Here is a 12,853-nt window from a genome sequence, read left to right on the forward strand (position 1 = left end):
ATTTGAGCTCAGGCTCTTATTATAATGTGTTACTGAATACCTGATTCAGTTACCTTCATTCTCAAAGGAGGAGGAATCTACCTCTAAAAACCTACTATTTTGTTCTGTGTCTTCTCCTGCCACCATACTCAACTTGCTGAAACGTACACGCGACCCCAGCCAGGTCTGGCAGTGAGCTACTTTCTATATTCAAAGCATGTGGTGAACCACACAGAAACGTTCAGCTACGACGCCCAATCGCAGCATACCACTTTGGGGCGGTGGAGTAAGACGTGGGAGAAGGCGGCACAGGTGTTTCAACTAAGAAGCAGTAACCACAACTCTCCCGACCAAGGGGAATGACGAATTGCAAATGGCCGTGAAGCCAGACTGCAAGGGTTCAAATCCTATCACTGACCCCGAGTAATGACTCAATGCCTGGTTTTGCACTACTGTAACCCAAGGATGATGACGCACCTATCCCCGAGTCGTAGTAAGAAGCACAGGAGTTAATAATACGTGGACAGCCGGGCACAGAGAGAGAAGTCCTCAGGGAGGGTGAGCCGCCACACGCTCCTCCAGCCTCTCCAAAGCCTCCTACAGGTTTGAGGCCAGCTACCTATGTGGGGCACACAGCTGCTGCTTCTCACCCACATCCCTGCATCCTGTATTTCTGATTGCTGCTGGAACGGATTAGCATAAACAGTGGCTTAAACAACACACACGTTTCCTTTTTCAGTTCTGGAGACAGAAGTCTGAAAACGGGGCTCACTGGGCTAAAATCAAGGTGTCAAGAGCAGGGCTGTGTCCCTTCTGGAGGCTCCAGGGGAGAATCTCTTTTCTTGCCTTTTCCAGCTTCTAGAGACCTCCCCCATTCCTTGGTTCCCCTTTGCGTCCTCAGAGCCAGCAATGGCCTTCCCACACCACACCCACACCCAACACACCCCAACCCCGACCTCCTCCTTTCACACATAAGGACCCTTGACATTACACGGGGCCCGCCCAGGTAGCGCTGGATAAACTTCCCTTTACGGGTCCTCAATCCCCTTTGCCATGTAAGTAAGAGTCACAGGCCCCAGGGATCAGGACCTGGACATCTTTGGAGGCTATTATTCCACCTACCACAGATCCTACACCTGTCAGTCACAGGTCCTGATCCAGCCAACCTCATCGTGCTATTCTACATCAGCCTCCTCCTCAAATTCAGCTGTGTCCCCTCCTCAGCTAAGCCTCAGCTGACCGACCCTTCCCCAGGGAAGCCAGTCCCATCCCTACTTTGTGGCCCAGCCCCCTCCTGTCCACTGCTCCCCCAGAGCCCTCCCCTAAGGGCTTCCCCTGCACACATGCATCTGGGCACCTGCACTCAGGCAGTCACACCCAGGGGTGGCCAGCACCCTACCTGTCAGTTCAGAGGGGACTCCTATGTGTCTGTCCTGCAAACTGGGATCTGTGAGCGCCACAGCAAAGACAGCTCTGCTGCCACTAGGGTGCAATGGAGTCAGGAGCAAGGCTCAGTCCTTCGACTGTGTGGAAACCAGACAGGAAAGCCAAGAGAATAGGGCTAAAGATGACATGCCCTGTGCGGAGCCCACAAAAAAAGGTGCCGTCTGTGGACCTAAGCACAACAAAAAGCAAGCGGAGAAACTTTCCAGCCACCTGACTTTCCCACAACACGGAAGCACGGGGCAGTCTGGGAGTTGTCAAACTGGGCAGGACGTCACATAGGACCCCATTACACCTTGTGAGACTTTAGTGTTCATAGGACCCCATTACACCTTGTGAGACTTTAGTGTTCATTTGTTAATTGTAACCCAAAAGTATATATAACCCGCAATCCATTTATTTGAATGAAAGATAACTTGGCTATACATTTAACAGGATAGTTGAAGCTGTCCACAGATAAATTCTGCAAAATTGCTTTAGAAACCCGCTCCCCCATTCTCAGTGTACCTCTGTAGCACCGGACTCATAGGTGTATTAGCAAAACAGAAGTGGTCTGGATAAATATCATCCCTGTGAGCAGCAGACGTGCCATCCACCTGAGCAGGAAGCAAGACTGTTACTTTAAAAACTACTCATGTATGCCGCATTCCTTCAAAGTGTGCGCATTCCTTCAAAGTGTGCGTATAGGCTTTCAATACGGGGGAATTGCTATTTCACACAAAATTGTGCTTGGTTACCATGGTGGAACGACAGAGTTACAAGTGTAATCGAGTTTCTCTGTATTAATGGCCTATACCCACACTTTCAACGAACATAAACAGTTTCTGTAATTTTCTTTCTCTGTATGTATGTTTGTTCTAATAACTGATTTCAACAGTTAATGTTACATTTGTTGAATTTAATAATAAACCGGGGCTTGTATTTTGTGGATCAATTTTATTTCACTTAAGTAATTTGCGCTGTATTTCTACAAAATATGACTTAGAAATTGTCCACAATGGGGCAGCCCTGGTGGCTCAGCGGTTTGGTGCCACCTTCAGTCCAGGGTGGGATCCTGGAGACCTGGGATCGAGTCCCACATCGGGCTCCCTGCGTGGAGCCTGCTTCTCCCTCTGCCTGTGTCTCTGCCTCTCTCTCTCTCCCTGTCTCTCATGAATGAATAAATAAATAAATCTAAAAAAAAAAAAAGAAAGAAAGAAATTGTCCACAATGGGCTAGAAATTAAGGCGGGGGGGAACCTGGTTCTTCACCACAAATAAATGGAGAAGCCCTGCTCTATAGGGTTTGCCCAACAACTACCAACACGATACCAATGCTACCAGGAACACCTCCAGCCAAGGATCCAACCAGATCATGTAGGTCAGCACCAGCTACTAACACTTTCTCCGGTTGGCAGATGTGCTGTGCACCTTGCTGTCCCATGTGATGGCCATCAGCCACATGTGCCTATGGAACACTTGAAATGTGGCTAGTTGGTTGAGGAATGGGATTTTTTTTCTTTTTAATGTAAGCCCTATAACCAACGTGGGGCTCAAACTCACAACCCTGAGATCAAGAGTCGTGTACTCCACCAAATGAGCCACCAGGCACCCCAATTTTATTTTAAACCTGAAACTGCGGCCCTGCAACTGGTGGCTGCTGTCATGCACCACACAGGCCCTTCCCCCCACAGGGCATCTGCTCCTGCCCTCATGTGAAAACCAGTGGATTTGGGATCCCTGGGTGGCGCAGCAGTTTGGCGCCTGCCTTTGGCCCAGGGCGCGATCCTGGAGTCCCGGGATCGAATCCCACGTCGGGCTCCCGGTGCATGGAGCCTGCTTCTCCCTCTGCCTGTGTCTCTGCCTCTCTCTCCCTCTCTCTGTGTGACTATCATAAATAAATAAAAATTTATAAAAAAAAAAAAAAAAAAGAAAACCAGTGGATTTCTGGAGAAAGATGGGTCTAACGTAGGAACGTGATCTCAATCTGTTCTCAGCAGAACCAGGTAGAGACCTGGAATGCTTCAGAGAAATGAGGAATCCTTCTGGCTAGAGCAGCACACGACTCCAATCCAATCCAAGCAGTTCCTCAGCCACCACAGTTCCCAGCCTTGAGGGGAAGGGGCAGATCCAAGGCTGGGGCTCACAAAGAGGAGGCCACAACCACCTGCCCCTCCTCCCAGATGCTTCTGAGGGCATTCTGCTAGTCAGGCTTTTCCCACCCTATTTGTGCATCCTCTTAATCCTTAACACACTCCTCAAAATATAAGAGAGAATGGCGGAGAATCTTTGGGGGTATTTCTTACAAGTGTCTACGATGGTTACAAAACAGAGATATGGATTGAGGAATGTTTTTAACCACTTCACATACAGTTTCTTTGACTGAATACCATCTCCTGTCTCCTCCACGTCACCTGTCTCCTCCACAGTAAGAATGTAAGAAGGACCTAACGTAAGCAGCAAGCATTAGGACGACGAGCAGGACTATGCAGCCGCGGGAACAGTCAAGACGTGTTACACGTACTTGTTTTAAGACAGCCAGTGCCCAGGGTCAATTAAGTGCCTTGAGAGAGAAGGAATTCCCCCAAGTGCATTGATGAAATATACCTGCAACCCCAGCGACACGGCCCGTGAGCCTTTTAATAAGGGAAGGCCTTCCACTGACGGGGTTTGCTCAGCAGACACAGCAGAGCAACAGCACCCCATTTCCCCCTGGAAAAGCCCCCCATCGACTCCTGAAAGTACGATGAATCGGGTGGCAGGAGGGGGAGCCAAGGGAAGTCGGATTACCACCCAGACACCTGTGGCTCCACCCTGGGGTGTATCACGCTCTGCAGTATGGGTCACCTTAATAAACTCATACAACCGATTTCCAAACCAGAAGCCAGTTTAGCAACCTGTTCGGAGAGCCAGACTTGCCCCGGTGGATGTTCTGAGGCCTGGCACTGCCCTACCAGTATCAGTACCAGTCAGGAAAAGGGATTTAGCCACCCGCATGCAATTCAAACCAGGGGAGGACCTGGGTTTTGAATATTCTATGCCAGGCAGGACAACCACACAGAACTGTTGTGGTGGCACAGTGGAATCTAATTCTCTACAGCTTTTATTTACTTATTTTTTAAAGATTTTATTTATTTATTCTTGAGAGACAGAGAGAGAGAGAGAGAGAGAGAGAGAGAGAGAGAGGCAGAGACACAGAGGAGAAGCAGGCTCCCTGCAGGGAGCCTGATGTGGGACTCGATCCCAGGACTCCCAGATCACACCCTGGGCCAAAGGCAGGCACCAAACCGCTGAGCCACCCAGGGATCCCCTCTCTACAGCTTTTAGATTCTCCATGCCCTCCTCCCCCAAAAGAACCGGCCATTCTTGAGACTCCAAGTTGACACTCAGGCTTCAAACACTGGGTAGGTGAAGCCCCTCAGGCAGGTGACCTGGGCTCTTCTAAAGGACACTTGGGCATCTCGGTCACTATTAGCAGCCGCCACCTCAGAAGTGTGGGCTGCACACCTCAAGGTCGCCCTGAGAACTGAACTGGCTACCACGCAGCGTTCGCACAGCCCAGGGAGGGCCCAGCCCACGCCAGGCACCGAGCTCTGCACTCACCGCAACCCCCGGAGCACGCTCTCCTCAGCCAGCCTCCACCCAGAGGAGGACGGGACTCCACTTCTCAGGGTGTGTCCTCCCAGACACTGCTCTCCCTCCCCAGGCTCCCACTGGTGCCTCACTGGGCCCTGCCCTCACCTCACTATGTTCTGGAAGCATTCAGCTCTTGCCCAGGTCAGTGTATTTCCTGACATAAGAAACTTTCTCCAACACCCAAGTTTAATTCACCGACCCTCAGAAGCAGGCCTGCTTCTCTTTTTTTTTTTTTTTTTAATTTTTTTTTTAATTTTTATTTATTTATGATAGTCACAGAGAGAGAGAGAGGCAGAGACACAGGCAGAGGAAGAAGCAGGCTCCATGCACCGGGAGCCCGATGTGGGATTCGATCCCGGGTCTCCAGGATCGCGCCCTGGGCCAAAGGCAGGCGCCAAACCGCTGCGCCACCCAGGGATCCCCAGGCCTGCTTCTCTTCAAGAGAATTTCAACACGTCTGACTTCTCATTAGCCAAGGCATGTGTTAACTTACTAGAAAAATGGCATAACTGACTCTTGCCTACGCATGACACTTAAAATCCTGCTTCCTCTAACTTTCTTAAGTCCAAAATAGTTCAGAACAAGTTCATGAAGCAGGTGACATTGAACACTTAACTCTGTCACAGGGCGCGTGAAGAAATACCTTGTTCCAACATTTGGGTCTCCAGAGTGAGATCCCTCTGCCTTGGAAATCAAACAGAAATAAATACCCAGGTTGCATACGACTCCTCCAAAAAACCAGAGAGAGTGACGAAAAGAAATTTAAAATACTCAAGGACGAGACCTTCCGTAATTTATGAAGGTCCAGCAATGCCCTTGTCTGGAAAACCACCTTTTCCTTCCAAAAGGATCAAAAATGCCATTTGAAGCAACTTACGTTCAAAGCAATAAAACCGAATTAGAAGCTATCAAAGCAACATCAGGTTTATGGCTTCAGCTTTCTCTTTCACACACCACCTTGTTTGCCAGCCAGCCAGCCACCATCCCACGGTTCAGGCTCAGAATTGCTGTTTCCTGAATGAGTATCTCCCAAGTACACTGACCAGAAAAGGAACAGAAGATGTCACCTTCCACACAAACAATCCAACATCAAGGAAGGGGGGGGGTGTACAGAAGTGATGACCACAAGGTCCACAGGACTCTAACTGCAGGCCAAGCAGCCGAGACAAGCAGAAAGGTTTAAGGAGAAGATGATGGCACTGGAAGCGGTTCCGAACCACTGTCCTGGGGTACATGTCCTGTTTGCATTCCAGAAGGAGAAGCCATCGGCCCCAAAGCTGGGGCTGCACCCCACGAAGCACAAGTCTGCGTGTGCTCGGCACTCAAAGCACAAAGGAGACCAAGGCCAATCCTGAGGGTCCTCGTGGCCTAGCCTGGACTCTGCGACTTCCCACATCCAGGGAAGGCAGCACACCTGCACCCCCTTAAGCAGGGCAGTGATAGGGCAAAGCAGTCCTGTGGGCAGTCCATCTTCATTCACAGCTGTGTGAGCTGCAGGAAGGATGGAGGCAGAGACCAGTAAGAAGGCTATTGCAAAGTCCCAGCATGAGGCAACAGGGGCCTCACTTAGGGTGGTGGCTGGAAAACCAAAAGGGCTTGGTAACAGAATGTGGGGATCCAGAGAGAGGGCCGACTCCCAAAGTCTGGAGATTCGGTGACTCGATTTCCCAACTCCAGAGTCATCACTAGATGCTCTAAAAGTTTCCCAAGAACGAGAATACTCTTATCAGAGGGCCACTCAGCTGAGTACACGGCAGTACCCACGTACTGCAATGCCCCGGGTCCCATCTCCTCTATTACCCGTGTCACGTTTCTTAAAATATTAAGACAATGAACCTTAAGTAGCTACTGAGGCATCTCAAGCCCAGGGGTCCATAGTGGTGCCGAAATTGAGGCTGGTTAGGTTTTCTTCCCAATGCCCATTAGGATATAATGACCCCAGGGCATTTTTGCACACCCCCGAAAATCACATGCTTTGTTCCCTTCCTGGGGGGCGAGGCTTTACCATCACACAAAAACACCATGAACTGAACATCCACGTTCATGGTTGTGGTGTGCAGCACCTGACAAGCGCTCTGTGCCTCCACCCTCACAATTACCTGGCAAGATAAGACTGACCTCCTTTTCAAGGAAGCAGAAAAACTGAGGCATCAAGAGCTTAAGCAACGTGCGTGAGGTCACACAACAATTAAAAGGCAAAGTCCACACTCAAACTCAGGCGGGCCGAGGCTGTGCTCAGGCACCACAACTGCCCCGCCACGAAGAGCTCTTTACTCAATGGTCCCTCCTCCTCCCTTTCCGCAAGACTAATTCCAAAAAGAAAAAAAAAAAAAGAAAAAAAAAAAAATCAAGGAGGAGGTGTTTGCTTCCTTCCCGTATTTGTCTGTTCTCAATCTTGTATTTGTTCAGAGATGATCAAAATCAGCAGCCTGAGAAAATCAGGAGGGCCAATACCCACGGAGAGTTAACTCCCAATCCTATCAAAACCTGACAGGCTCTGTGTCAGACATTTCTAGGTTTGGCCTAATTTTGTCTGTATTTTTTCTAGGTTCTCAGAGTTGATCTTCGACTCTGGAGCTCCGCAGAGTTCTTTTACCAACCAAAGCTAAGGTGAGAGAAGAATCAATACTCTCATATTCTGTGATTTTTGTCTTGTTACGGTGCTCCCTGGAGAGGAAACTTGCATTTTAAATAGAATAAAATGTGCATGTTTGGTTTACCTGCATGCACGTGTGCAAGGCAACTCACTTTCCGCTCCCAAACCTGCCTCAGCAGAAGAGTAACTTGAAACTCCACCTACCCACACGTGTTTGAAAGAAACAGAAACCCACTAGCACTGCTGCCGCCCCCCCCCCCCACGACAAAAACACAGACGTCAATGATCAATTCTTTGCAAAAACTGCAGATGACTCATTGATTTGCTCCCAGCTTGGTGTCCTGATGGCAGGGGTCTGGGTGTCGTACAAAAAAAAAAAAAAAAAAAAAAGTCTAACGAAACCGTCTGTCCCCATTAGTCTGAGAGATTACACTCTGAAACAGAGACTGCTCACACAGGCAGGAGAACCAGGGAACAAACACCAGGGTATTTACATTTGTGCCTGCTGGTCTATGCAGCAGAAACAAGGCCTCGGGAAAACTTCCTGTTGACTGGACAGGGCATTAACACAGACCAGATTATCACCTCCCCAAGTACTCAGAGGGCAGAGGCCTGTGCGGCCTCCTCGGAGTTAAGACAATGAATAAACTGCTAGGCAAATTCCTTCCTGGCCAGACCTAATAACGCCACCCGTCCACAGTTCATCTGCCTCCCAACCCGAAACGTGCGATCAACTGCTCCGGGCCTTACAGGAAGCATGTGGCCTGACCCCAGTGAACTGCCAGCACGTACCCCCCATCTTCTCCCTCTCTGTCCTTCACCCTTCGTAACTTTCCCAACGGCTCAGAGTGAGACATTTTTAAAATAACTAATCCCGAGCGTTGTTATTCTCCAGCGGATATGCAAGGGCTGTGCAGAGTTGGGTTGAAAGCAAATGCTATCCCAATAAAGTGGAGCAGGAGAGCAAACTAACATTGACTTATTGATGGGGGGGGGGGGGGGGGGGGTGGAGAAACCAACCAACCAAACCAGTCTCCCAAGCTCCTTCGAAACCCGCCCTGCCCAGGAGGGGCGGGTAGGATGCTCCTCACTGACAAAGCCTTCCCTTCCTCAGGCTGTCCAGAACCCTGACAGGTTCCAGCTGCTGATTCAACTGGACTCAGGGCAAAGATACCGGGCAGGTTCAAGGCACTACCACAGCCTGGCATACGAAGCCAACTAGAGTTGACGTTCGCTAAATCCCACCCCTCTAGCTTTTAATAGCCAGGATTCCTTCACGCTTCCGGATCCTAGACTACGCTATCTAAACCCACCACCTCGTTTCAGCAGTGGGAAGGCTAAGAAGGGCTGGCACAGACTGCCAAAGATACAGGCAGCTTTTTAAACCACACACCTGCAGGTGCTCACCGGGCGCTGACGATCGCAGGTCCCACAGAGACAAGGTACCTTCTGGATAATGAATCTGCGACAGAGGTCCGCTCAAAAGAAACGAGATCCTTAAGTTTAAGGAATCGGCAATAACCGCAACCTTTGCCACCCAACTTTGAGACACTAGCGAACGTGCACCTTACTGATTTTAGGGGTGGCCTTTCTAACGCAAACTCTGATGTAAAAATAAAACCCTAGGAGGAGAGAGAGTAGTCTTGGAAGCATGCACGGACTTCTGAAAAATCTTCCACCACCCTTCAACAGCTCTCCCACCTTACAGAAAGAAAAGCCTTTAGCACTCGTGGGCATGACTATTTCCCCAAACACACAGCTCTGTACCAGAAATAGGCTCTTCAGCGAGGTCCATGTCTATTACTTCTCACTCATGTTCAAAGACACTTGCAAAGCGGTTAAGACAACGTACAGGGGCAATCCGTGTGCCAGCACTAACTGGACTTTTGTCTGGACTGAGTGATATCCAACAAGAAACCAGAGAAGCAAGGCTTTTTTGTTACGCGGCCTAGAAAGAATACACAAAACTGTCTCGGCAACACATGCCTGCGACTAGCTGGTGAGGTCACACGTGCCAAAGGCTCTGTGGAGCTACTGCCTTGCTGAGGCCAAGTGAAACACAGAGGCCGGTCCTTGGCGTGGACTCTGCTCTCCTGTCCCCCATTACTGCCATTGTTAAGTACCACCGGGAAGCGCTTTCTGCAGGCATTTCCACTGCTTTGCCCTCTGCAATCTGGCAAGCCTTTTTTTTTTTTTTTCGGTGAACATCCAATTACCCGTGGTAAGTTATTCGCAGGGAAATACCAGTCACGGCTAAAGCGTTCCCACCAACCAGGGTGCAGCGTCCCACACGTGTGGCCACCCCACGGGACGAGGGGTGCTTGGCCTCACTCAGCTTCCCGAGCAAGGTTCCATTCATTTATACAACCCAAGACCTCTGCTCAAAGCAAAGTAATAACACTCGCTGCCCCCCTGCTCATTCAGGTACCCCCCTTCCTTCTGGACCCCTGAAGGCAGGTGAGAGAGAGCTAGGACCTTTTGAGACCTCTTTGGCTTCTCAGCCCTTAAAAGCAGTTGCGGGGGTGGGGCATGAACCATAAGAGATGCCTTCCAAGGCCCCCTCTGCCTCAGCCCTGCAAACCAAAGACGCCTGACGCCAAACCTTTGCAACCAGGACCTTGCACACCTCAAGGCACCTGGGAGAACCGCTGCCACATGGACAGAAAATCCAGTTACCTCGGGGAGTCAGCTCTGATTCGGCCGCAGGTAGCCATGTGCAGCGGCTCGCAATTTTTCACACACATACACACGCACACCTGGCCGGATGCGGAGAGGCGCTGCACAGAGTCAGGTACCAAACTGCCCACCCCCCCTACCCCCCCCCAAAAAAAACAGAAGCAAACAACTGATCGACCAACAGTGCTCGCTGGGCTCAGAGCTCGGGCCCGGAGCAAGCGCGGAGAGCATGTGCCCTTCCTCTTGCAGGTGTTTTTAAAAATGAAGCCCGAAGCAAGCTAGGAAGTGCCCGGTTTTGTTTTGTTTTGTTTCTTTTTAAAGAAAGAAGCGACCCGGGTTTGGTGGGGTGGGGGTGGGGTGGGGTGGGGTGGGGTGGGGGGACGCGCCGCGGCTGCCCCGGGGCGGGCTCTCCGGGCGGGCTCTCCGGGCGGCGCGCGGGCAGGTGCGGGCGGGCCCCGCGTCCGCGGAGGGGCCGGGCCGCCGCGACCCCGCGACCCCGCGACCCCCGGCGACCCCGGGCCGCCCGCCCGCCCCCCCGCCCGCCCGCGCGGGGCCGCGGACAATGGGCCGGGCCGGGGTCTCCGGGCGCCGCCCGCGCGGGCCGGCGTGACGGTGCGGCCCGGAGCGGCCCGGTGCAGCCTCCCGCCCGCCCGCCCGGCCCCGGCCCGGCCCCGGCCCCGGCCCGACCCGGCCCGGCCGCCGCGTAAAGATGGCGAGCCCCCCGCGTGGCGCCGCGGCTCCCCCGGCCACAATGGCCTCACCTTCCATCTCCATGTCCTCGGGCTCGCTCAGCTGCTGCTCGCCCGCTTTCTGCTGCTGCTGCTGCTGCTGCTGCTGCTGGTGGTTCATGTCGGCCGCGGCCCGGGCCTCGCCTGCGGGCGGCGGCGGCGGCGGCGGCGGCGGCGGGGCGGCCTCCTCGTCCTCCTCCCGCGCGTCGTCGGCGGCGGCGGCCCCGGGGCGGCGGGCGGCGGGCGGCGGCGGCGGCGGCGGCGGCAGGGAGACGCGCACGTACTTGCTCGCGATTCGCCCAATCTCGGCGCCGAGGCGGGCGGGCGGCCGGCGGGCCGGGCCGGGCGGCCTCGTCGCTCCCTGCGGCCGCCGCCGCCGCCGCCTCCGCCGCCGCCGCGGGGCCCGCCTGCTCCCGCCTCCTGCGCCGCCGGGGCCGGGGCCGGGGCCGGGGCCGGGGCCGGGGCCGGGGCTGCGGGGCCGCGGGCCGGCGGGGCGCGGAGGGCGGCCGGGCGCGGGCCGCGGGGTCAGCCCCGCCTCGGGCCGGCGGCGGGCGGCGGCGGAGGAGGAGGCCCGGGCGGCCGCGGCGGGCCTGCGGGGCCGGGGCCGGGGCCGGGGCGGCGGCGGCGGGCGGGGGCGGAGGCGGCGGCGGCGGCGGCGGCGGGCGGGCCGCGCTCGGGGCGCTGCGGCCTCCGCCTCCTCGGCGGCGTCGGGGCTCCGGCAGCGGACGCGGCGCCCGGCGGCTCGGCTCGGCTCGGCTCGCTCTCAAAATGGCGGCGGCGTGAAATGTCACATCCGCATGGGGGGCCCGAGAGCGAGCGGCGAGCCGGGAGCGGGCGGGCGGCGCAGGCGGCGGGCGCGGAGGGCGGAGCAGGGAGGCGGGGCGCCCGGCGGACCGCCCGCCGCCGCCGCCGCCGCCGCCGCCTCGGACCGCCCGCCCGCCCGCCCGCCCGCCGCGGCTGCGCTCGGGCCGGGGCTCGGGGACCCGGGGCGGGGGCACTGGGGCCGGGGGACCGAGGCTGCGGCTGCGGCTCGGGCTCGGGCTCGGGCTGGGGCGGGGGCTCGAGCTGGGGGCTCGGGGCTCGGGGCTCGGGGCTCGGGGCTCCGGCCGGGACTGGGGCCGGGGCTCGGGGCTCGGACAGGGGCTCGGGTCGGGACCAGGGGAGCTGGGGCTGGGGGCAGGGGCTCGAAGGCTAGGGCCGGAGCTGGGGCTGGGGGCTGGGGGCTGGGGGCTCGGGCTCGGGCTGGGGCTGGGGCTGGGGCTCGGGCTGCAGCTCGAGCTGGGGCAGGGGCTCGTGCTGGGGGCTCGGGTCGGAGCTGGGGCTGGGGGCTCGGGCTGGAGCTCGGGGCTGCGGCTGGGGCAGGGGCTCGGGTCGGGACCGGGGTTCGGGCTGGGGGCTCGGGCTCCGGCTCCCGGGCGCCGCGCCCCCCGCGCCCCCCGCGCTCCCCGCGCCCCCCGCCCCCGCCGAGCTGCTGAGCCCCGGGGCGCGGCGCTGCGGGTCCCCGGACCCCCCGGCCTCCCGGCGGTAGGGGGCGAGCGCCGCAGCCCGGCCCGGGCCCGACCACCCGACCCCGGGGCCCCTCCGCGTGACCCGGGGCGGCGAGCAGGGCGGGGGACCCAGGCGGGAGGCCGGCACCCGCACCCGCACCCGCACCCGCACCCGCCGCGGTCCCGCGGGCCCCAGGAGCCCGCGGGGACAACCGGGCTCTCGCTGCGGCCCAAGCCAAGTAGTGGAGCCCCTCACCGCCGCCCCAGGAGCTCCGACTGCTGTAACCGCGGCGTCTCAGCGTCTTTTCCTGGGGTGACCGAGGCAGCGCA

At 56.2% G+C, this 12,853-nt stretch overlaps 1 protein-coding gene across 1 annotated transcript in view; it reads right to left on the reverse strand.

The window, feature by feature from the left end:
- USP7 (ubiquitin specific peptidase 7) overlaps positions 1-11,222 on the reverse strand; it is a 65,274-nt gene extending 54,052 nt beyond the window's left edge. Inside the window, exon 1 of the mRNA XM_072835736.1 lies at positions 11,070-11,222. Within this exon, the coding sequence (XP_072691837.1) occupies positions 11,070-11,157 (88 nt within the window). The 5' untranslated portion in view covers positions 11,158-11,222. The remainder of the gene's footprint in view (positions 1-11,069) is intronic.
- Positions 11,223-12,853: the final 1,631 nt, after the last annotated feature.

This window comes from Canis lupus, chromosome 8, assembly GCF_048164855.1.
Source record: "Canis lupus baileyi chromosome 8, mCanLup2.hap1, whole genome shotgun sequence".
Taxonomy (NCBI): Eukaryota; Metazoa; Chordata; class Mammalia; order Carnivora; family Canidae; genus Canis; species Canis lupus.